The following is a 24635-nucleotide window of genomic DNA, read 5'->3' as shown; positions in this document are numbered from 1 at the left end:
GGTCGAGATCTTAGAGAAGATGCTGTGCGGGCAGGAGGAAGCCATTCCGAATGCTCCGGCCATCGATGCCCTGAAGAAAGCTGATGTCTCTCAGGAGAATCTCCCAGAGACGAAGCGGATTTCAGGCTTGAAAAGATTTCGCCACTTTCTGGGTTTGAGAAAACCAAAGTGCTGGAAGAAAAAGAAAGAAGAAAACGTGTCTCCATCCAACTGAGGCACCTTACCGGACTTTACCCCCCCCCCCACCTACTGAGGCCAAGAAGTCCATAGGCCCTTTTCACAGCAAACATTTTGTCTTGTCATAATACGACAAGCCAAAATGTCTGCAGTGAAAAAGGTTTATTTGATAACATGATGAAAACCATACACCCAAACAAGGCAACATCATGTCATTTCACATCGGCATGGAGGTGCAGTGGTCTTCCACGGAGAGAACCTGCCAAACGGCTGGTGTATTTCTGTGTGGAGGTCTTATGTTCCCCCCGTGCCTGTTGGGGTTTTCTCCGGGTGCTCCGGTTCCCCCCACACCACAATAATAATAATAATAAATAGATAATTAGATAAAATTCCTGTATATGTATTTGTGTTTTGTTGTCGCTGTCCAGTCAAGTTTTTAAAGAATCTGTTCTCCAATTTAGGGTCACGTCTCTCTTGAGGTGGGGATACGCATTACCACTGTTGACTTGATTATGAGTATAATTGCCATTCCCAATAAGCATCTGTCAGCTTAGAAATTACACGATGTACAAAGGTGCTGGTTGCCTGGAAACTAATGTCTTCAGAAGTTGTACACTGTAAAAAAATTTCGTAGATTTTACGATGAAAAACTGTCAAACCATGACAGTAAAAATCTGTAAACTCTAAAACAGTTTGATACTGTTTATACAACACTGAATCACCGTAAATAAGTTAATCGAGAAAAAAATTATTTTTTACAGTCTTTCTCTCGAAAAAATACATTTCCCTACTCTTACACAGTTTTTTTAATGGAAAAATGCCGTAATATGTCTAACATTCAATACTGTGATTTTTGCATTTATTTCTAGAAAAGAATACAATTTTTCACAGTTAAATGAACATACTATTGTGCTAATAACGGAAACATGCTGTAATATTTATAAGAAGTAACATGACGATTTTTGCATTTATTTTATGTAAACAATACAGTTTATACCTGTGAAATTGATCTACTTGTGTTAATAACGGACATTATTGTACATGATTTAATATTCATGACAGCTATAACCACAATTTTTGCATACACGTCATGCTAAAAATACATATATTAAATGTTAAATACACTAACTGTTGTGCTGATAATGGAAAAATGCTGTAATATTTATAACAGGTCACATTGCAGTTTTTACATTCATTTCTCGTAAAGAATGCAGTTTGTAACTACTATTCTACTATACTATTGTGCAGATAACAGAACTATGCCATAATAAACTCAGCAAAAATAGTTTTGTAGATTATTTCTCTGTTGTTATAATGCCAATTGTCATTGTTTTTCATACGGTTGGAGAGCCTGTTTATTTGCCTTTACAATGAATTACATTAACAATTTCCATCCTAAAAAATAAAATATTGCCTTAAATGTTGTTTAAATTCATATCTTGAAAGTAACTCTCATACGTGAATCCCTCATGAACTTTTGGAATTAAAACATGCATACATTTTGCAATTTTTTGTTGGTGTCAGGTTATTCAACTTCTGTGTAGACTCCATTGTTCCAGTAGAGACTGTTCACTGTTACCCAAACAACAAGCCGTGGGTAACAAAGGACATCAAGGCCCTCCTGAATGATAAGAAGAGGGCTTTCAGGGCTGGCAACAAGGAGGAGATGAGAATCACACAGAGACACCTGAAGTACAAGATCAGAGAGGCTAAGGAGGAATATAGGAAGAAGTTGGAGCGGAAACTCCAACAAAATAACAACAGAGAGGTCTGGAGAGGGATGAGAACAATCACTGGTTTTAAGTCAGCTGGCAACAGTGGAGTTGAAGGCAGTGTGGAATGGGCCAATGAACTTAATCTGTTCTTCAACAGATTTGATGCCCAGGCCCCTGCACTCCCTATAGACACTAACATCAACACCTCGATTATTCTGCCCCCAACAACACCTACTCCACTCTCTCCCCCTCACCCTCCTTACAGCCTCTCATCTTCAAGGGAAGGCCACTCTCTCACCTCTATCCCCACCCCCTCACCCCCATCTTCAGTGACTATCACAGCTGAAGATGTGAGAAGACAGCTGGGGAAACTTCACTCTGGCAAGGCTGCAGGCCCTGATGGTATCAGCCCCAGGGTGCTCAAAACCTGTGCCATCCAGCTCTGTGGAGTTCTTCAGCACGTCTTCAGCATGAGTTTGAGTCTGCGGAGAGTCCCGGTGATGTGGAAGACGTCCTGCCTAGTTCCTGTGCCAAAGAAGACGCGCGCACCCCCCCCCGTCCAGTCCTACACCATGGAAGGGGCGCGGGGCGAGTGATCGGTGCGCATCTCGCCTAGGGCACCATTATGGCTAGAGCCGTCTCTGGTGGTGTCAGTGAGAGCTCATCACATGAGCACAAGTTGCTCGATAACCATGAAATCGCTGCATGCGTTTCTCCACACAGGCCTCGGCGAGCTTGTTTTTGACACATTTTGCGGACAAAGAGCGTCGGAACGGGACGACGCCGTGATAAAAGGTGAAATTACTGTGTTTGACAATCATCTGAGCACGGAGCATGGCGGCCCTGAGGGCTCAGTTTAAGAAAACACAAGTAAATAGACACAACATGGTGGAGATGGTGTGTGTTTGGTTGGAAAATGTTATCAGTTGGAAAGGAGAGGCACTTGTGTAGTTTTTATTCATGAAAGGCTGAATTCAGGTGGCAGTGAACACAGAGTGAACAGTAAATGGCAGTAAAACCAAAGATATTCTCCACACAGGGTCAACACGTGCCAACACACGTGAACGTAGTTTGAGATCCAGCATTAAACGTAATGCATCAATATGTAACACCAGAGGGTCCTGATGACTTTTATGTTCACAGATTTCTTATTTGGTCTTCGTCTGAAAAAAAAAAAAACATTAACAAGAAGGATCAAGGTCTGTGGTAGAATCACTGACTGCACCCTCCCCCTCCACCCAGAGTTTCAGGGTCGGGTCGCTGTTCCTGTTTCAAACACCCACCAGCCCAAACCAACAGATAGAAGAACTCCTTCATACTTTTCTTTTTTTTTTTTTGGCATTGTGTGATATTGTATGACACTGTTTTACTGCCACACAACCATTTGCTTCTTCAGGGACAAAAAAAGGTTCTGACTGAAGGATTATTATGTAAGGGGAGAAGCTTGGGGCAACGATACACACTGTTCTCTTTCACAATGTCCAAACTGAGTATGTGCTCTTAGGCTGGAATGCATGAGGGCAGACACAACATAAAGCGTGTGACAGTGTGTGAACTGCTGCTACCTTGAAAACCTATGTGTTACAACAACGCTCTCGCTGGAGTGGAGAGCTGCAGAGGCCAACGCCAACATGAAGCCAGGGCTAGTGCCGGTTCTCCCATGGGTGAAGGCAAGAATGAAGGGGTAGCAGCCAAATGCCCTCTTTGTACACTGTGCTCCTCACATCCTCAGGCTGGTCCTGCAGGACCTAACCAGAGATGTCAACACTTTTGACCTGATCCAGGATTTGGTAAACTTAGACTCCATCTTCGTGCATTATGGATGTTCTGAGATAACATTTTATTTGTCACTTACTGCTGATAGCACAGACCAAAGCACAGAAAAAGTAGTATTTTAGTATATAGCGTAATACAAACCGAGCTTCATAGCGAAAGAGCAGCTATACTGGCCGTGATTAGAGGCTCTATACTGCAGGAAATGGCACTTTATTAATCAAATGAACGTTTTCCTTCATCTTGCTTTCACACTTTTAACTATAACTAGCTGCCGACGCCTGCAGCGTATTCTTCAATGCACCTCATGTATGAAAAAAGAGTAACTGATTCACTCATTCGGTGCACTGACATGGTCTTCCTCATGCTGGGACCTCGTGGGGTGTGGCTTGAAGAGTCTGACATGACATTGCAGCTGTACAGATACTAATGCAGCACCGTTTTCTCAAAGGTTCAGCTACACAGAAAGCATGCAAGGTAAGCATATGTGATACTATCATGTGATGACCTAGAGCAAGGAAGAGTGCTTTATATACAATACTTTACAGGAATATATTCATCATTGACCATGAAATGCAAAGCACACTGTAAAATATTGAAGACATGTGACCTAAACGTGCCTCACAGCCAGAGGAAGGAAATATATTTGTCATATGGTGTATTCAGTTTTACTATTTAAACGAGAAGTTGATTTCTGTAGTTTAATTCTTCGGAGCATCTCTGATTAATTACAATACTGTTAATGTTGTGTTGCAGCAGTAGTGGGGGGGGGGAGTGGAGTTGGTTTTTACTTGACAGTAATTGAGTCTTGGTTAGTTGAGCCATTGATTTATGACGAAGTAAAACTGAACCTTTTTTCAAATTTACTCCAATTAGCCAAATATCATAAGTATTATCTGTGACTTCTTGCCAGCAGGAGTGATTACTGACAACATGTGCTGCTGCAATGTAGAATTACAGTAAAACATCACTTTAATAATAGTTGGGGAAGGTTTGGCCACCGGGGCTTTTGGCTCACATTACTCCTTCCCTGCCATTTAAACAAACTTGTACCAACAAGTAGTTTATAGTAAGTATGTCGTGTTAACAGTATAGCCCCATACTATAACTAAAGGACTAAAGCACTGGTGTCGTTTTTGTTTCCTGTTTATGTCTCTTGTGAAAAGTGTTTGACCCCTCAGGCCCGTCAGGATGGCAGTAAAAGCAGTTCTCCAGGACCTGATCACCAATCCTGACAGACTAAAGGATTTAATGGATGAAGCAAAAGAGTTGGCTTTTCAACATGGGATTCTTATGCGCACACACGAGACCCCCAATTCGTCTGAGGTAGGGGGGTGACCACATAGATTTTCACTGACTGAGGCTGAGGTGGAATATATAATCCAAGGGGACCTTTTGGGTTGGAAAGAGAGGAGGAGTTTAGTGGCTAACAAGAACAATAATTGCCCTATTGTGGGTCAATGTAAGAGTGATGCAGTAATGGGTCAACTTCAGAAAACCACCTGAGATAAAGTAGTTGCTTTGATCCTGTAACCCAACAGAAATATAGAAACACCACTGAGACTGGTCAACATGACTCATTGGTGCTGGGTAAAGTTAAAATTGGGTAAAGAGTGTGCAGATATACAGTGCTTAACAACTGTATTAGACCACCACCCAGTGGAAGGTGTTTGCCTCCGCTGCCCTAAATTAACAGTATTGCTGATTACCAAAATATCTTTTTAATTCCTGTAATGATTAACCCACCAGTATGTGCAGCTGAATGATGTATCTGAAATGATGTAAAAGGAATCTGGAGTAGAGGAACTGATGGACTGGACAAGTCCAGACTTGAATCCTATCGAACAGATCTGGGATTTATTGAATTAAAAAAATAGATCACACACAAATTTAATCCAAAGCAAGTCTGAGGGAACAGCTAGGAACTATTTGGAGCTCAATAACAAAAGAGACGCTCAAAAAGTTAAAATATGTGAATAAGGACTATTTAGTTGTTCCACTTTGTTATTTGCCTAATAAATAATAATACGATGTTTAATTTGAAAAGTTTTTGACAGCTTTTTAAAATATTTGTGTTTTCTTGTTTTTATGACAGGTGGTCGGATAAATTTGTTTTAAATTTAAATTTATTTAGATTTTGTAGCGTGTGTTGGGGGGGAATATGTGCTTATTCAGCCAAAAGAGTATTTGTGAGGTCAGGCAGTTAACTCCCAAACTCCTCCCAAAGGTGCTCTTAGGGGCTGAGGTCAGGGCTCTGTGCAAACCAGCTGAGCTCCTTCACAGCAAACGTGTCTTACCATAAAGAGTTTAAACTGAAATGCAGTGTTATGTTGTAGACACTGATGTTTCACAGTGTGGGGGTGGCATTGCTAAGGGCCTTTCTCTGTGGATTTTGCATGTTCCTTTTGTGCTTGAGTGGGTTCTCTGGCTTCTTCTGACAGCCCTGACTCTCACCTAATCGCACGGCGTGCTAAGGATAAGCGGTACGGATAAAGGGATTGTTTCATCATATCATCATATCGTTGCTTCAGGATATCAATTTTCATGTCATCTTAAAGATCTGCTGATGTGCAAGGATCAAAAAAAGGTTTAAAGATTCCTGTGGTGTTACTAAAGGCTCTGGAAATGTGATGGAAGGACCTAAATGTGATCCAAACTCTCCCGTAATGTCACATGGTAATGACATTCATGTCCCGTTTACAGGTTGTGACCTACATCCCGTTTACACTCTTCCCCTCTCCGGTGCCCAAAGCCGCCTACCTTCAGGCTCTGGCCGTGCAAACTCACTTCAACACGCTGGTGGACAAAATCAGCCGGGACCCAGACTTTCTGGAGGAGGCTCTTGCAGGGTACACTGGGAATGTTGATGGCATGGGTTAGAAAATGTAGATGTTTTTTTTTTTTGCCCTATAAAACCCTGTGCAAATTGTGGCATTTGAACATAAACCCTAATAAGCACCATACAGATGAGGTTGTGTTTGTAGTTCTTTAACAGAAAAAAAAAGAAAAATGCATTGCTTCATGTCTGCTGCGTCATGTTTGATGATTTGTCTCCTCTCGCATCACAGCACCATCCAGGCAGATGATTTTACAGCTAAACTGTTTGGCATATACAGACAAGTGCAGCGCGAAGGTCAGACACAGGTAATAAAACTTGATTCGCATCGCTAACGACGTAGATAACCTGGCTTTGCACTCCTCTTATTGTCTACTTTCGTCTCTGCTCAGTCCGTGGCATTCAGCTCCAAGCCCTCAGGTTCCTACTGGAGACCTAGTATTTAAAAATGGGACACATCATTTAAGAAAGTAACTGCACACAGTGTGAGCTTCTGTTTATACTTTGTTTTTTACTGGTTCTTCAGCGTCTCACACACAAGCTGCAGGAAGTGGCCCGATCCCCTCTGAGCTCACTGAGACGTTGGATCACATCGTCCCTCTCTGATCATGCTACACATTTATCATTGCTATTCACAGAAGCTTTTTGTCTGCGATCCAAAACTGTCACAGAGCAACAGTCCTGCTCACATCTCACATTCAGCGGGCTGTTTCAGGCTGCTGTTTCTGAAATATTGATTTGGGGACAGTAACATAGCTGGTTAGCCAGCTGCTGCTGCTGTTGTTGTTGTTGTGTATTAATTCCTGATAATGAACACCTTGTTGGGCATTAGTCCTTATTTGCACACACTCAGGAAACAACTGTGCAGTGCATTCTCTGAATTTGACAGTGTGGGGGTGTTAACACAAGCAACAAAATGGTAATATGGTCCTCGTTGTCACTTTAAAAATGTAAAATGTGGGAAACATCGTTCATAAACTGTGACTGTGTTTGATGTGAACACAAAGTCTGCCCCCCCTCGTCCTGGTGGAGTGGTGTGTTCTGTCTGTGGTCTGTATAAAGATGTGGGCACGAACAGTCTCAGATTTCCCATCATCCTTGGCGTGAGCCTTATTTCGTCCAATACACCTTTCCGTAACTGGGCACTATCCAGGAAAAGCCTCATTTCCAAGCCTCTCATCCCTTTCCTCTGGCAATAAAGGGCTCAATATCACCATAAGGTGCCTTTGAGACTTCCCAATTTCCCCCCAAAAAAGCTGAGATTTTCCATTTAACTTCATATTTATTGTATTAAGTAGATGTTATGCTGTTAGAAATGCATGTTGGTCAAGCTCCCACACTTTTTATAAATTAACTGCAAGCAGACAAAATGCTGGTTGTGATCTCACTGAAAACATCAGTGGGTTTCTTAAAGGGGCATTTAGCCCAAAATGGTGGACAGCAATTTCAGGGACACATGCAAAATGTTCAATACTATTATGAAAATAGAATATACATGATCAAAATGACTTGTTTTATCAAATAACTTGTTGTGACAATAAAACCATGTAAAAAAAAAAATTGATTTAGTATCATTTAACCACTTATTACACACACTGAAGTTAGCAGAACAGTGTGTGGGACATGCCAAAATCACATACATCCAAAGAAAAAAAATGGTATAAAATGAAGGAAACACATTTTAAGAGACATATTATTGTACTGATATGTGTGCAAATCTTTGGTCACTTATAATAAGACCTCAGAGCTTAATTATTCTGCTACATTTTCATGATGACTGATTCTGATGGGGACACCAAAGGCACTTTATAGTGATATTGACCCAAAGGTGAAAAATACATCAGAATAAGACAAAAATGTAGTAAAGTATCTGAATGTGGGGACTGGTCATTGCTCCATTCCTCCCTCCTAATGTGACGGGCCTCCAACAAGCATGATGCCTCTGAAAGTCTTAGCAGATTCCAGTGCACCGTAAGACTTTGGCAGGCATCTTTGCCAAAAGGATGTTTTTGAGACAACTGGGTTTTTCGGGCCGTTGGAAAAATGGCACGGTATCCTCAATGTGCCAACGTAAACATAGAAAATGTTCTGCTTAGTGTGACTGACTCAAACATTGTGAATTGTGTATCTTCTTTCCAGTCCATTGTGATGGGTTTGAACCGGTCTGACTACATGCTGGATCACAGAGAGGATGGGACTTCTTTCCTGAAGCAAATAGAGATCAACACTATTGCTGCTGGGGGTTTTGGTGTGTCTGATCGGCTCTCGTTAGTGCATAGGTATTTGAAAACACAAGGAAGTGTTTTTATCAACTGGTTCAGCTGGAAGGGGGATAGTGCGATCAGGTCAAGTGTATGTTTGTTGTTTTAATATAATCATTGCGCAGTGAAACCGGTGTTATTCTAAGTTATTGTGATTGCTGCATGTGTGATTTCCCTTTGTACAAAACACAGTTTCTCCCTGATTTGTCAGGCACGTGCTGAGGTTGGTCGGCCTTCTGGAAGAGAGTGAGTCCGTCCCGGACACCACCAGCAGGACTGCTAGACTTGGTGCCGCTCTCGCCAAAGGATGGGAACTCTATGGCCAGCAGAAGTAAGCGCGGTGACGGTGGAGGTCGAGATCTCATAGACATAGTAAATATAAAAAGTGTTTTTCCAACATTCAAACCTGGGAACAATCACTCCTGATTACACTGCAGGTAGTGGAACAGTATTTTATCTTTATTGCTGACTGGAAATCAGTACCAATCTTGATCCTCTCTCTGCAGGGCAGTGATCCTGTTTCTGGTTGAGGAAGTCCAGATTAGCAAACTCAGTCATCGCTGCATTGAGAGAGAGCTGTGGAACAGGTAAGCACACATCATGAAAACACAGGAGTTCAAAAAAGTTCAAACGTTATCTATAAGATGTTGTCTATAAGACTTATAGATAACATTTGAACTTTCTCTCTGTCCGTGCAGGAACATTGCCGTCATCCGCAGAAGGTTTGAGGAGGTCTCCAGGAGAGGATCTCTTGATGGAGACAAAAAATTGTTCATGTGAGTTTTTCTTTCTTGTTTTTTAATCACAGTGAAACACGTGTTTTAATTGTGAATCGCTGAGAGCTGTGTTTCTTTTTTTTACTTTTCAGGTAATAATTTCTTTTCTTATTGCAAGTTAGATGAGAAGTTAAGAAACAACACTAATGTCTGCTCCCTGAATATGATGATTAGCTTAGCTTAACCATAATTAACAACAAGAATGATTTGAGGTACAGTAACCGATGCCCGGTCAGAAATATCATCCACTCAGTGAGCGTTAGAGGTGCTGGTTGGTGGATTGTTGTACCTTAGGACCTGTTTCTAGTCTTTGTGCTAAGATGAGATATATTGCGGCTATATGAGATTAATATTGATCATTTATTGCAGTGATCTTCACTAATTCTTCAGTACAAAGGCAATAAGAGAGCCAATTTAACCACAAAGCACACATATCTGCCTCTCCGCCGCATAATGGCTGAATCAGACAGCTGTAATCTCTGATCTCAAGTAAAAAAATTCTGTTTCTGTTAATGACATTGATTAACCGAGCCATTTTTATTGATTGTGCAGATCCTGCTAGCTGGCATGGTTGTAATGTTTCAGTTCCTTTGGTCCTGCTCAAGATATCTCTGTCACGTCTTAACAGTTTTCTAACTGTGACTCTGCAGAGACGGGCTGGAGGTAGCCGTGGTGTACTACCGCTACGGCTACATGCCAGATCACTACACAGAAGAGGTAAGATATGAATAATAATAATAACGTTTGTGTTACTTAGCTAATTTTCAGCTTATTATGTGCAGCAGAGAAAGAGTATACTGAAATATTATCACCTCATAAAGTTGCTGGAGTTAACAGGTGCTTATTTATACGCCCAGCAGACATTTATTTTGAATTTTAAGTCTAATATTCACTCTTCATTTAGCTGTGTTGTCTGCTTCACTAGAGCACAGGCTCTGACTCACTGTTAGAACAAAATATACCAGGGCTTTCTTTCCAGCTTTTGCAGTAATTTCATGATGCATCACAAAAGCTAAAATGTCCAAAAACATAAAATATTTGTTGCCTCCTAATTACTTGTGTCAGTCCAAGGAGTCCCCTCTTCTTTAAAATAAGCATTTGAACAGACGTGTGTAATTTCTAACACAAAATCCTGTTTGCCGTAGACGTGGGATGCTCGCCTCCTGATGGAGCGCTCTCTGGCCGTGAAATGTCCAGATATCAGCACTCACCTGGCCGGGACCAAGAAGGTCCAGCAGGTGCTCGCCAAACCGGGAGTCCTGGAGAGGTTCTTCCCCGACCAGCCCGAAGTGGTGGAGCAGATCAGAGCAACGTTCGCTGGCCTCTACACTCTAGACATGGTGAGATGACAGCAGGCAGCTGGTTGAATGTTTTAATGGTGGAGACAAATGAAGTTAATTGTTAACTCTAATGCTCTAATGGCCTGTTTTCTCTTCCTGTTTTGTTTCTTTGCGTTGTCGTCGTCTTTAGGGACCAGAGGGCGACCAAACAGTAGCAATGGCTTTGGCAGCACCAGACCGCTTTGTCCTGAAGCCTCAGCGAGAGGGAGGAGGTACGACAAGAGAAACATCTGTAGTAGCAAGATCCCCAAACAGCAAATGCTAAACAGATTGCCATTAAAGCGCATCTGGAGAAACCTAGATAACTTTGACATGATAACTCCATGATTAACTTTTCAAATGCCTTCTTGAAGTCAAGCGCAGTTCCAACAGCTCCACCTCTCTCCGATAGAGATTTGATTTCTTTGAACTGGTATTCAGATTGCACATGATTTGCTCTGACCTTACACACTGTAGGTAGGATGCTGAATGGCCTGTACTTACAGGTTCCTCTACTTTTGAATATTGGGACAACAGCCAGCTTCCCAATACTATGTCAAATTGCCTGTAAACGCTGGCCCACTGTCTGCGGGCTGAGTGCTGGTAGGCGGATTGTTTTCTACCTTTGGACCGAGCCAGGCTAGCTGTTTCCTTCTGCTTCCTATCTTTATGCTAAGCTAACCATCTGTGGCTTCATATTTAGCACAAACACACAAGAGAGGCATTTGATCTTCTTCCCCCTTGTGAAATCAGACAAAACCCTTGATTTCTCCATGAAATGACCATTAACAACAAGCCTTTATAGTTTATTTGTTTCCAAAACACAAAGACAAAATGTTCACTAAGTTTGATTAGGATATTTTATTGATGCAATGAGCAGAAACAAGAAAAGGCAAAAATGACACGGCCAAAACTATTAGCCCCCTGGCCATTAATAGTCAATAGCGTACCCTTTCTGAGCCACAACTGACAACAACCTCTTAGAGTAGTTCTTTACAAGGTTGGCACATGTCTCTTGAGGGATTTTGGTCCATTCTTCCAGTGCAAATTGTTCCAGCTGGTCCAAATTGCATGGTTTCCGAGCATGGACATTCACTTTGGTGGTTTTGGTGTCCTTTAAGAACTGTTGGACCAATTTTGACGTACGCTTTGGGTCATTGTCTTGTTAGAAGACCCAGGGACGACCTAAGCCTAGACTAAGAGCCCTCACAACTGCGTTCCTTGAAACATCAACTCCAGCAGGTCAGCAACAATCATCTTGGCAGATGTCCGGGGCTTCTTGCTGACATCTCTGACTATTTTCCTCTCCAAAGTTCTTGAAATTTTGTGCTTTCGACCACGCCCAGGTTTGTTTCTTACAGAATTTGTCTCCTTGTACTTAGCAATGATGCAACGTGCAGCTGTTCTAGACACTGTAAAACACTTGGAAATGGCAGTATAGCCTTCCCCCTCATTATGAGCCTCCACTATCTTCTTTCTGAGCTCAAGACTGAGTTCCTTTGTCTTTGGCATGGTGAGTAAGAGTAGTCCCTCTCAATAATGTGTTCAAGTGCCCTGTTTGGAGTCCCTTAAGTAAAGCTCAATGCTGATTGAATGCTCGGGTGCTGTTAGGAAGCCAATTGACTGCACAAGTGTGGTTTGAGCTGGTTGATTAGGTGTGTTTTGAAAGCAAAAGTTCACATGGGGGCTAATATTTTTGACCACCCCATTTTTTACTATATTTGATATAAAGCAAGCCTAAAAATTTAGTTTACATTCCAAAATGTACCAAAAGCTACTAAATAGCACTGGTGAATGTGTGATTATATCAAGTTTTATTTATTTATTTTTTTATTATAACTTTTATTCAGAACAGTGGGGTATGACATCCAGATGTACACAAGGCAATAATCAGCAACATCTGTACAAATATAAATAAAAGTATTTTGGTACAATAATAGAAAAAGAACAATATACAAATGCACATTCAATAATCTTGAATGGACATTACTCTAAATATATATTTGACTATAGTGACAAATTGTATTTCAAAACAAACAGAAATAGTACCATATAATTCCTAACCTCAAGATGGTGCATTATAAGCTCTGGAAGCGCCCACCTAACCCCAAAACCCGAACAGACACATACACACACACACACACACACACACACACACACACACACACACACACACACACACACTCTGTGCCTCACTGTGAAGGGGCAGATGCCATTAGGTAAACATTGGGCAGAATTTTAGGAAAATGTTCCATAATTCCTGGGGGGCTAATAATTTTGGCCTCAACTGTAGATCTGAGAAAGTGAGAAAGTCAATCGTTGTTGTAATATTGAACTACTCTTTAAGACACTGGAGTCTTACGTGTGTTACGATGTTTTTCCAGGTAACAACATTTATGGATCAGAGATCTGCGATGTCCTGCAGGGAGTGAAGGACAGCGCAGAGAGGATGGCTTATATCCTGATGGACAAAATCCACCCCGCCCCCGTGCAGAACTACCTGCTGAGACGAGACGCTCCTCACAGAGTCACTAACTGTCTCAGTGAACTGGGAATGCTTGGAGCTTATGTCAGGTATGTCTCATGCCTTCCTCATGGCATCTCACAGGAGGACGTTTGAGAGGACGCAGTCTGTAAATAACAGTTCATTAATATCAGCTTCAACATGTAGTTGTGAACTTCAAAGTTTGCTAAATGATATACGTAAAAATATGATTTTACACACTGCAGTAAATACTGAGGGGGCCGTTGGTCTTGGTCCAGTGTAAGAAATGACAACATTCAGAAAACATTCATCCGTTTTGTCTTTCTAGGCAAGGTGAAGACATGATGATGAACGAGTGCATGGGTCATGTGCTGAGGACCAAGAGCTCCGAGCACTCAGACGGAGGCGTAGCAGCAGTGGCCGTGCTGGACGAGCCTCTCCTCGTCTGAGGAGCTTTAAACAAACCAATGTTCACAAGGACAACAGTGAAATAAACTTTTGGGCCACACTGTTACTTTGGCTGCTACAGCATGAGGATGATGTCCCTTCCAGCATAATTTAATGTCCTTTTATGTTTATTTATTTCATAGTTGCTTTCTTAAGGCAGTGTTCATTTTGTCCTGGGTTTTTCTATTTTGAAAAGATCAATGCCGATAAGATACCGAACCCTAGTCCAGCCTCTGCAATGGTAATGGTAAATGGTCTGTATTTGTATAGCACCTTTCTAGTTATTTCAACTACTCAAAGCGCTTTACATGACATCCTCATTCACCCATTCACACATCGTTCATACAGGAGGAACGTAATTTGGAGGAGACTGTTCTTTCATGCTTCAGGAGCAAGTTGGGGTTCAGTGTCTTGCCCAAGGACACTTCGACATGTTGACCACCCACTCTACCACTGAGCCACATTTGTACAGCTGAAGACAACAGAAAATGCCCTGTTAACACACTCTGGTATCCACTGTACTCTTCATCCTCAGTAGGCTCTCATTCCCATCCAAAGGCTGAACAACAATGGAAAATACCTACTGGCTGCATTAAAGGTGGCCGTAATCACCATTATTCAGAGAGGATAACCAGTTTACATCAACATCAGTGGCTTGCTGAACACCAAATTCTTTTTTTTATACCTCAGTCTACTATCACTGCCACCAGTGGGCACTTAGGTGAAGCACCACAGTTACATTCTTCTTTCTCAAAGTAACCAGGAGCCGACAAAAAGATTCAGAACTTAATTAATCACTAAAATCAATATTATTGCTTAAGCCCAGTTAATTGAAGGTAGGTTGAGTTGGAGAATTGTTTTCTGTCCGTAAACAACTTCAGTCATTAGATGTTAAGACTTGACCTACTAATGCAGACGCTAAACACAGTGCACATTACGATTCAATCTGCAGGCACATGCGAGTTTAATAACAAGCTAGATAGATAGAAATACTTTATTTCTGGTGTTACAATAGCAGCATAGAAAGTTAAAGTGAGCACCACCATGAATACAAACAAATAAGCAAAATAAAAATGTACAAAATGTTGTAAGTTCCAAGGTAATGAATAACTAAATAAAGGTAAATAAATACAGAATGTAATATAGACTATATAAAGTACCAAATGTAATATGCAGAGTAAGCTGATCATTTGAACAGAACCTTACCCTACCATAACAAAAAAAGAGTTAAGTGTCTGGAGCCAGAGCCGGCTCTAGCCATAATGGTGCCCTAGGCGAGATGTGCACCGATCACTCGCCCCGCGCCCCTTCCATGGTGTAGGACTGGACGGGGGGGGCGCGTCTCAACAGCGGCGGACAGGGGGGGGGGGGCGCCACGCTGGGATGCAAATTATTACCGGCAGCGCCCCTCCAGCAGCTGCTGCTCGCTTATATGGCCTATGCCTAGAGCCGGCCCTGGTCCTGCAGATGTTGAAGGACAGATGTTGCTGACCACTCTGTCTGACACACAGCGTTTCAGGCGCACATACTGTGGTCTGCCAGTCAGATAGTCCACAATCCAGGACACGATGGCGGGGTCCACCTGCATCGCTGACATCTTCTCACCCAGTAGACCTGGGCTGATGGTGTTGAAAGCACTGGAGAAGTCAAAAAACATGACTCTCACAGTGCTCGCCGTCTTGTCCAGGTGAGTGTAGATGCGGTCAAGCAGGTAGATGATGGCATCCTCCACTCCAAGTTGGGGCTGGTAGGCGAACTGTAGGCGGTCCAAAAATGATTTGACCACGGGCCGGAGCTGCTCCAAGATGAGTCTCTCCAGGGTCTTCATGATGTGGGAGGTCAGCGCCACAGGTCTGTAGTCCTTAGAGTCACCGGGGCGCGGCTTCTTTGGCACAGGAACTAGGCAGGACGTCTTCCACATCACCGGGACCCTCCGCAGACTCAAACTCATATTGAAGACATGCTGAAGAACTCCACAGAGCTGGATGGCACAGGTTTTGAGCACCCTGGGGCTGACACCATCAGGGCCTGCAGCCTTGCCAGAGTGAAGTTTCCCCAGCTGTCTTCTAACATCTTCAGCTGTGATAGTCACTGAAGATGGGGGTGAGGGGGTGGGGATAGAGGTGAGAGAGTGGCCTTCCCTTGAAGATGAGAGGCTGTAAGGAGGGTGAGGGGGAGAGAGTGGAGTAGGTGTTGTTGGGGGCAGAATAATCGAGGTGTTGATGTTAGTGTCTATAGGGAGTGCAGGGGCCTGGGCATCAAATCTGTTGAAGAACAGATTAAGTTCATTGGCCCATTCCACACTGCCTTCAAGTCCACTGTTGCCAGCTGACTTAAAACCAGTGATTGTTCTCATCCCTCTCCAGACCTCTCTGTTATTATTTTGTTGGAGTTTCCGCTCCAACTTCTTCCTATATTCCTCCTTAGCCTCTCTGATCTTGTACTTCAGGTGTCTCTGTGTGATTCTCATCTCCTCCTTGTTGCCAGCCCTGAAAGCCCTCTTCTTATCATTCAGGAGGGCCTTGATGTCCTTTGTTACCCACGGCTTGTTGTTTGGGTAACAGTGAACAGTCTCCACTGGAACAATGGAGTCTACACAGAAGTTGAATAACCAACAAAAAATTGCAAAATGTATGCATGCTTTAATTCCAAAAGTTCATGAGGGATTCACGTATGAGAGTTACTTTCAAGATATGAATTTAAACAACATTTAAGGCAATATTTTTTTTTTTTAGGATGGAAATTGTTAATGTAATTCATTGTAAAGGCAAATAAACAGGCTCTCCAACCGTATGAAAAACAATGACAATTAGCATTATAACAACATCTACAAAACTATTTTTGCTGAGTTTATTATGGCATAGTTCTGTTATCTGCACAATAGTATTATAGAATAGTAGTTACAAACTGCATTCTTTACGAGAAATGAATGTAAAAACTGCAATGTGACCTGTTATAAATATTACAGCATTTTTCCATTATCAGCACAACAGTTAGTGTATTTAACATTTAATATATGTATTTTTAGCATGACGTGTATGCAAAAATTGCGGTTATAGCTGTCATGAATATTAAATCATGTACAATAATGTCCGTTATTAACACAAAAGTAGATCAATTTCACAGGTATAAACTGTCTTGTTTACATAAAATAAATGCAAAAATCATCATGTTACTTCTTGTAAATATTACGGCATGTTTCTGTTATTAGCACAATAGTATGTTCATTTAACTGTGAAAAATTGTATTCTTTTCGAGAAATAAATGCAAAAATCACAGTATTGAATGTTAGACATATTACGGCATTTTTCCATTAAAAAAAACTGTGTAAGAGTAGGGAAATGTATTTTTTCGAGAGAAAGACTGTAAAAAATAATTTTTTTTCCTGATTAACTTATTTATGGTGATTCAGTGTTGTATAAACAGTATCAAACTGTTTTAGAGTTTACAGATTTTTACTGTCATGGTTTGACAGTTTTTCATCGTAAAATCTACGAAATTTTTTGATAGTGTACAACATCTGAAGACATTAGTTTCCAGGCAACCAGCACCTTTGTACATCGTGTAATTTCTAAGCTGACAGATGCTTATTGGGAATGGCAATTATACTCATAATCAGGTCAACAGTGGTAATGCGTATCCCCACCTCAAGAGAGACGTGACCCTAAATTGGAGAACAGATTCTTTAAAAACTTGACTGGACAGCGACAACAAAACACAAATACATATACAGGAATTTTATCTATTTATTATTATTATTATTGTGGTGTGGGGGGAACCGGAGCACCCGGAGAAAACCCCAACAGGCACGGGGGGAACATAAGACCTCCACACAGAAATACACCAGCCGTTTGGCAGGTTCTCTCCGTGGAAGACCACTGCACCTCCATGCCGATGTGAAATGACATGATGTTGCCTTGTTTGGGTGTATGGTTTTCATCATGTTATCAAATAAACCTTTTTCACTGCAGACATTTTGGCTTGTCTTACTATGACAAGACAAAATGTTTGCTGTGAAAAGGGCCTATGGACTTCTTGGCCTCAGTAGGTGGGGGGGGGGGGGGGGTAAAGTCCGGTAAGGTGCCTCAGTTGGATGGAGACACGTTTTCTTCTTTCTTTTTCTTCCAGCACTTTGGTTTTCTCAAACCCAGAAAGTGGCGAAATCTTTTCAAGCCTGAAATCCGCTTCGTCTCTGGGAGATTCTCCTGAGAGACATCAGCTTTCTTCAGGGCATCGATAGCCGGAGCATTCGGAATGGCTTCCTCCTGCCCGCACGGCATCTTCTCTACGATCTCGACCTCCTCCAGAAGTTTGATAGCCGGAGCATTCGGAATGGCTTCCTCCTGCCCGCACGGCATCTTCTCTACAATCTCGACCTCCTCCAGAAGTTTGATAGCCGGAGCATTCGGAATGGCTTCCTCCTGCTTGCATGGCTTCTTCTCTGGGACGTCAACATCGGTTTCCTGTGTCATGGCCGGAGCATTCGGAATGGCTTCCTCCTGCCCGCACGGCATCTTCTCTAAGATCTCGACCTCCTCCAGAAGTTTGATAGCCGGAGCATTCGGAATGGCTTCCTCCTGCCCGCACGGCATCTTCTCTACGATCTCGACCTCCTCCAGAAGTTTGATAGCCAGAGCATTCGGAATGGCTTCCTCCTGCTTGCATGGCTTCTTCTCTGGGACGTCAACATCGGTTTCCTGTGTCATGGCCGGAGCATTCGGAATGGCTTCCTCCTGCCCGCACGGCATCTTCTCTAAGATCTCGACCTCCTCCAGAAGTTTGATAGCCGGAGCATTCGGAATGGCTTCCTCCTGCTCGCACGGCTTCTTCTCTGGGACACCAGCCTCCTTCAGAGGTTTGATAGCCGGAGCATTTGGGATGGCCTCCCTCTGCCCGCACGGCCCCTCTTCTGAGACCTTCTGACGGAGGGCGTCCAGCTCAGCCCTCAAGGTCTGGATCAGACGCTGGTCCTCTGACACCCTGTCTGCGTGACACCTGATTTCCTTCTCAAGCTCACACTGACGGGTTTCAGCCTGCTGTCTGACAGTGGTCAGGACCCTTTCATAGCGGATGCTGACCTTATGGTGTGAAGCGCACATCTTCCCCCGTTCTTCTTTGAGACGGTTGATCTCCAGACAGAGATCAGCCATCTTCTTATGCTGGCTGGTGTCCCTCACCTGAGCAGCAACCTCTGCAGTGCGTAGAGTTTCTTGAAGCCTCTCTAGCTCTCTTCTGGTTTCCTTTCCCCTGTTGATATACATTTCTTTCAGGGTTTTCTGCTTGGTCAGTTTCACCTTGATGTCATCCAACTCTTGGTCAAGTTGGACTCTGATTTCTTTCTCACTCAAATTGCGGGCTTTCTCTCTCTCCAAGAGTTCATTAAGCCTCGCAACTTCAGAACGAAGTGAATCAGACTCCATTGGGACGTCAACATCGGTTTTGTGTGTCATGGCCGGAGCATTCGGAATGGCCTCCCTCTGCCCGCACGGCACCTCTTCTGAGACCTTCTGACGGAGGGCGTCCTGCTCAGCCCTCAAGGTCTGGATCAGATGCTGGTCCCTTTCATAGCGGACGCTGACCTCATGGTGTGAAGCGCTCATCCTTTCCAGTTCTTCTTTGAGACAGCTGATCTCCATACGGAGATCAGCCGTCTTCTTATGCTGGCTGGTGTCCCTCCCCTGAGCAGCAACCTCTGCAGTGCGTAGAGTTTCTTGATCACTGCACTGCTGCAGCCTCTCTAGCTGTCTTCTGGTTTCCTTTTCCCTGTTGATATACATTTCTTTCAGGGTTTTCTGCTTGGTCAGTTTCACCTTGATGTCATCCAACTCTTGGTCAAGTTGGACTCTGATTTCTTTTTCATTCAAAGTGCGGGCTTTCTCTCTCTCCAAGAGTTCATTAAGCCTCGTAACTTCAGAATGAAGTGAATCAGACTCCATCGGGACGTTGTGGCGAGACACGCCTGGGGCCTGCTGACTGGCGTCCCTGTTGTATCGCCTTGGCTCGCGTACTGGCTGCATTTCCTTTGGCTGGAAGAACCAATTTAAAAGAAATGCTGTCGTGTAAAGTTGCAGTTGGGCTCTGATGAACAGATGTCGTCTGTATCAGTGGTCTGCGTTGTCAATTCTTCCAAGATATCCTCGTGTCACAGTGCTGTTGAACGGGTTGAAATGAAATGACGTGACTGCCTGAAGAAATGTCACCTACTTATATACTCTTCAGAACCTCACGAAAAGAATTCTGTCTTTGATGATGCGGGAACATTCCATCCTGTCGGCGTGTGTCCGTTCAAAATCTGCGATTCAAATGTCAACACAAGAGCTGCCCCAATAACAAGCTTCCAAACAGCTATTAATGATGCAGGAGCTAATATGGTTGCCTCTGTCAGAAGTTTAAATCTAAGACATGCACTTTGCTTTGCTCATTCACTAAATTTAGTGGTGAAGAAGTCTCTTGATGCAACTTCTGGCCTACAAGACCTACGCACAATGGCACAAAAAGTAGTCACATTCTTCAAAACCAGCACAACAGCAAAAGAGAAGCTCAGAGAAGTGCAGGAGCAGATGAATCACCCAGTGATGAAGCCTATTCAGGAGGTGGACACACGCTGGAATGGCACCTTCCTCATGCTACAATGCCTTTTCGAAGCGAGACAGTCAGAACAGACGTGAGACCTCTGTCCTCTGAGGACTATGAAACAGCTGCTGCATGCCTGCCATTGCTTGCCCCCTTTTACCAGGCAACAGTACAACTGTCCGAGGAGTCTCTGGGTCAAGGTTATCCCAATGACGAAAATGTTAATGTTATACTTGTATGACACAATGGGGAAAATAAGCCAAAACACAGCTAAACTACTGGGACAGAACTTGGTGTCAGTGATGCAAAACAAGTTTGACACTACGGAGAACCAAACAGCACTGACCATTTCAACGCTGCTGGATCCTAGATTCAAAACCATTGGATTCTACAATCAAGTACAGGCACAGGCATCAGTAAAACGACTGACAGCACAATGCTCACAATTGATAAGATACACACCACCTGACACACCTACAGAAGCAAGCACCAACCAGCACCAGCAAATGTTGAAAATCCATCATCCACAGGTAATGTTATTGATAAAATGCAGGACAAGATACATACAAACAAAAAAGGATATAAATTGAAACCTTTCAGTACTGATGATTACCTTTACTTTTGTCTTTCAGGTATTAACCTTTGGGAAACTCTGAACAGAGATGCTTCTGAAGCGAGGAGGACAAGGAATGCCACAGCGGATGCTACAGTGGAGGTGCAGTGACTGATCCACCGCTGGAAAGATCAGAAGACCCACAGGCTTACTGGTTGATCCATCAAAACGTGTACCCTCATCTGTTCAAACTAGCCAGACGATTTTTATGCACGATTTTATTGTGAGCGAGTATTTTCCAAATGTGGAGAAGTTGTGAGCAAAAAAAAAGAAACTGGCTCAATCCAAAAACAGTTGAAAAACAAATGTACCTCAGTAAAAATCTTTGAGTGCTCCCCATCCCACGGCATAATTTCCCAGCACTCTCTCCTCAATAACACAATACACACATTCATCAATCTTTATTTGTAAATAGAACATGATACTTCAAATCCGCTGCAGCCTCGCACTTCGCCAGGAGAGGTCACTGTAACTGAAGCTTCGAGTAATCAACCCATTTTCTAAACAACTGGCTCAAGTGGTTCAGTGCTTCACAAAAGCTTAATTTTACTTTGGATATCTTTTAATATCCTTTTCCTGATTTATAGAGCTCAACTACCTTTTCTCGCAGGTCCTTGGACAGTTATTTTGCTTTCCCCATGGCTCAGTATCCAGAAAAACTGTGCAGCTCTGGATGAAATGTGCAGGGCTCTCTCCAGATCTAAGAAACCCACTGACTATTTATACACAGACACTAATTACAATCAAACAAGTCACAGGTGTGGACACTTTCCCCTAATAGCCATTTAAACCCGTGTGTGTCAACCTGTGTGAATATCATCGGGCCAAACCTTCAAGGGTATGTAAACTTTTGATCAGGGCCATTTGGGTGATTTCAGTTATCATTATGATTTAAAAAGATAATAAATGGCTTCACCTGACCACTATCTCTACATAAAGGAAAAGTTTTCTGCATGATCAGTCATAACTTCCAAAATAAAAGCCAGGGTATGTAAACTTATGAGCACAACCATATATGACATTGACGCAAACTCTCTGCGTGCGTCTCAACAGTGGCGGACGGACGGGGGGCGCCACTCGGGGATGCAAATTATTACCGGCAGCGCCCCTCCAGCAGCTGGTGCTCTAGGCGACCACCTATATGGCCTATGCCTAGAGCCGGCCCTGGCTGGAGCACAAAGTATTTCAGTGTACGGTGTAGAACAGAATCGATGTCAAGGGTATAAAATCCATCAGATTAGTGACAAAATAAATATATTTACATGTCAACTCTGCGGAGGGAGATAAATAGAGGGATTTAAAGAAAACGGGGGGTCTTGCAGACCGTGGAGAATCGGTCCTCGGTGAGGTTGTTTGTCACATTTTGAGGACAAAGAGCGTCGAACAGGACGACGGCGTGAAAAAAGGTGAAGTTACCGTGTAGTAGTGAAGATGATGATGATGGTTGTGTCATGTTTTTTTATTTTAATAGTAGAAAAGGGAGAGTTAAGGCAGAATGACAAGCTTATCTTCTGGACCTACAGCTTCATTCATCAAATACTTGTTTTATCTGAATGCAGGCTGCAGTTCCATGGGTCGAACACTAGGTGGCAGTAAAACCAAAGATATTCTCCACATACAGTCAACAAGCGCCACGAGATCTGCAGAGTTCATACCAGGCAAACACAACACATTTTCAATCTGCCTTAACATGTTTCTTTGATTTGAACTTTACTGCTGTGAGTTTGCACCGATAAAACTTAAACTTAAACTGGGCGCTGCCTTCAGTGGTGGAAGAACTCCTCAGATCTTTGATAAAAGTACCAATAAAACAATAGAAATGTCCTTCAATCAGAGTCCTAGTACACGTACTCGTACTGATGCTGCAGAAAAGAGGAAGAAACAAAGTTCAAGAGGAAAAAGTTCTGCTAGACAAACGTTTTCTCATTTTTCTGACTTTCCTTTGGTCAAATATTAGAAACTTTGACCTCTTTGTGCCTTGGACAGTTATCTAATTAAACAATCTGAGACATTTAAAGAGGAAATCTCTCTCTACAGGAGCTTCTTTGTGACTGTTTCCTTTTACCAGTGACACAGACAGTTTAGTTTGACCCTGGTGTCAGCATTTGGTAATTGAGTTTTTGTGCGTGTGAATAAGAGATGGATAAGGAGCAGTTTATCTTGCATTACACAATGTCAAGTCTAGATTGTCTGCAAGGAGTCGATCACATTTTATTAACAAGACAATATAAATCTAATATATAGATATAAAAGGTCTGTGTTTTTATTCCCTTTTCGTGCAAGAAAACCCACGAACATTTCAAATTATTTTGGTGATCCTCCACGTTTCTCTTCCACCGTTAGATCCTAGTGCTGTTTTTACAGTTTGTGCTCAGGGGCAGCAAAAAGTTTCACGTTCATGTGTTGCACGAGATGTTAAATTGTTCTGTTCTGGTGTTTATTTCTTTTATTTTTATCTTGTCTAAAATAGACCTCCAACTAATCCCTAATTCTTCTTGTTACACCAATGAAGCTTCAGTGCCGTTGCCATGGTTGCCTATATATTCATTCGTTAGTAGTAGTAGTAGTAGTAGTATTAGTTCAACACCTTTCAGCCAATCAGAATGTAGAATTTGTTTCACGTCAGGTGGAAGGTTACACCTTGTCAGGTATCATCCCTCACATGACATCCAGCCCCAGCCTCAAACATCACCGCTCACTTGAAATAAAGTCCTCCTGTTATTTAGTTCGCCTCCTGTTTTTGTTCCTTCCCGTAATGATTACAAATCTCTGGTGCTGACTTGCAAGCGTGACACATTCCAGCGAGTGGTCCGGGTCGTCAAACAGAGACAAGGGTCATTGTCAGCGGAGGGCCGTCAGCACCAGAGAATCTCCCACAGGAAACTCTCCAGCATTCACTGTTGTGCTGTACAGAGCAGCCAAAGAAAAATACCTCTGTGTTTTGTTCCCTGAGGTCCCAGAGAGAGGGCGAACGCAAGGTTACTGATGTGAATTATAGCAATTAGCCCAGTTTAGATTCATCACATTTGGATCACCTCAAACGTGTTTCCGTGTGCAGTGTCACATAGTCATTAAGGGAAGTTCAAACCAAGACTGACTTCAGTGTCTGTAAACACGTCTTGCTTTTAATTCCCTGTTCCCATATTGTGGTTTTCCCTCCTTCTCCATCTGCATCCATGTCTCATTAATGCGTGTTTCTAACTTGGTGTCTTTGTTTTTGTGCCCTTTCGTCTCCCAGGTTCCTGTGGATAGTGGTCGTGGTCCTCCTGGCTGCAGTTTACTAACTCCTAGTTCTAGTGCTATTGTTGTTGCTGAGCATCTCTGCCCCCCTCCCACCTTTATATAAATGTAAATTGATAGGGTTGATTGTTTGCAATGTGGTTGCAAAAGTTTGCGCATATGAATCACCAGCCTTTGTCAAACAAGGACAGTGGTCAACAAAGCGCTGATGGATTGAATTATGCTCCACCCAATTTTATTAGATTTGTATGGTCATGTTTGGGGAACAGTTCAGCAGAAATTCAGTGGAAGCAGCAAATCCCTGAGGCGCTTTCTCCTGAAATCCCAACACACAGCTACCAACGGCTAACAATCCAGCTCCAGACCAAACATTCGCAGTGTAATAAGCCAGTTACACAAGCGCTGGCCCACTTAGCCGGT

At 42.8% G+C, this 24635-nt stretch overlaps 2 protein-coding genes across 2 annotated transcripts in view; both read left to right on the top strand.

The window, feature by feature from the left end:
• The window catches only part of LOC139209420 (glutathione synthetase-like), a 180306-nt gene that overhangs the window by 15417 nt on the left and 140254 nt on the right, over positions 1–24635 (top strand). The window lies entirely within an intron of this gene.
• LOC139210043 (glutathione synthetase-like) lies at positions 4857–13791 on the top strand. Its single transcript, XM_070839999.1, has 12 exons — positions 4857–4991; positions 6369–6514; positions 6734–6809; positions 8641–8780; positions 8974–9093; positions 9269–9349; positions 9461–9538; positions 10189–10255; positions 10684–10878; positions 11009–11090; positions 13242–13431; positions 13671–13791. Exons 1-12 carry the CDS (start codon positions 4857–4859, stop codon positions 13789–13791), a joined length of 1431 nt encoding a protein of 476 aa, XP_070696100.1.

The sequence above is a fragment of the Pempheris klunzingeri genome, chromosome 11, assembly GCF_042242105.1.
Source record: "Pempheris klunzingeri isolate RE-2024b chromosome 11, fPemKlu1.hap1, whole genome shotgun sequence".
Classification (NCBI taxonomy): Eukaryota; Metazoa; Chordata; class Actinopteri; order Acropomatiformes; family Pempheridae; genus Pempheris; species Pempheris klunzingeri.
Note: the sequence above shows the minus strand (reverse complement) of the source record. Positions and strands in the feature narration are given on the sequence as shown.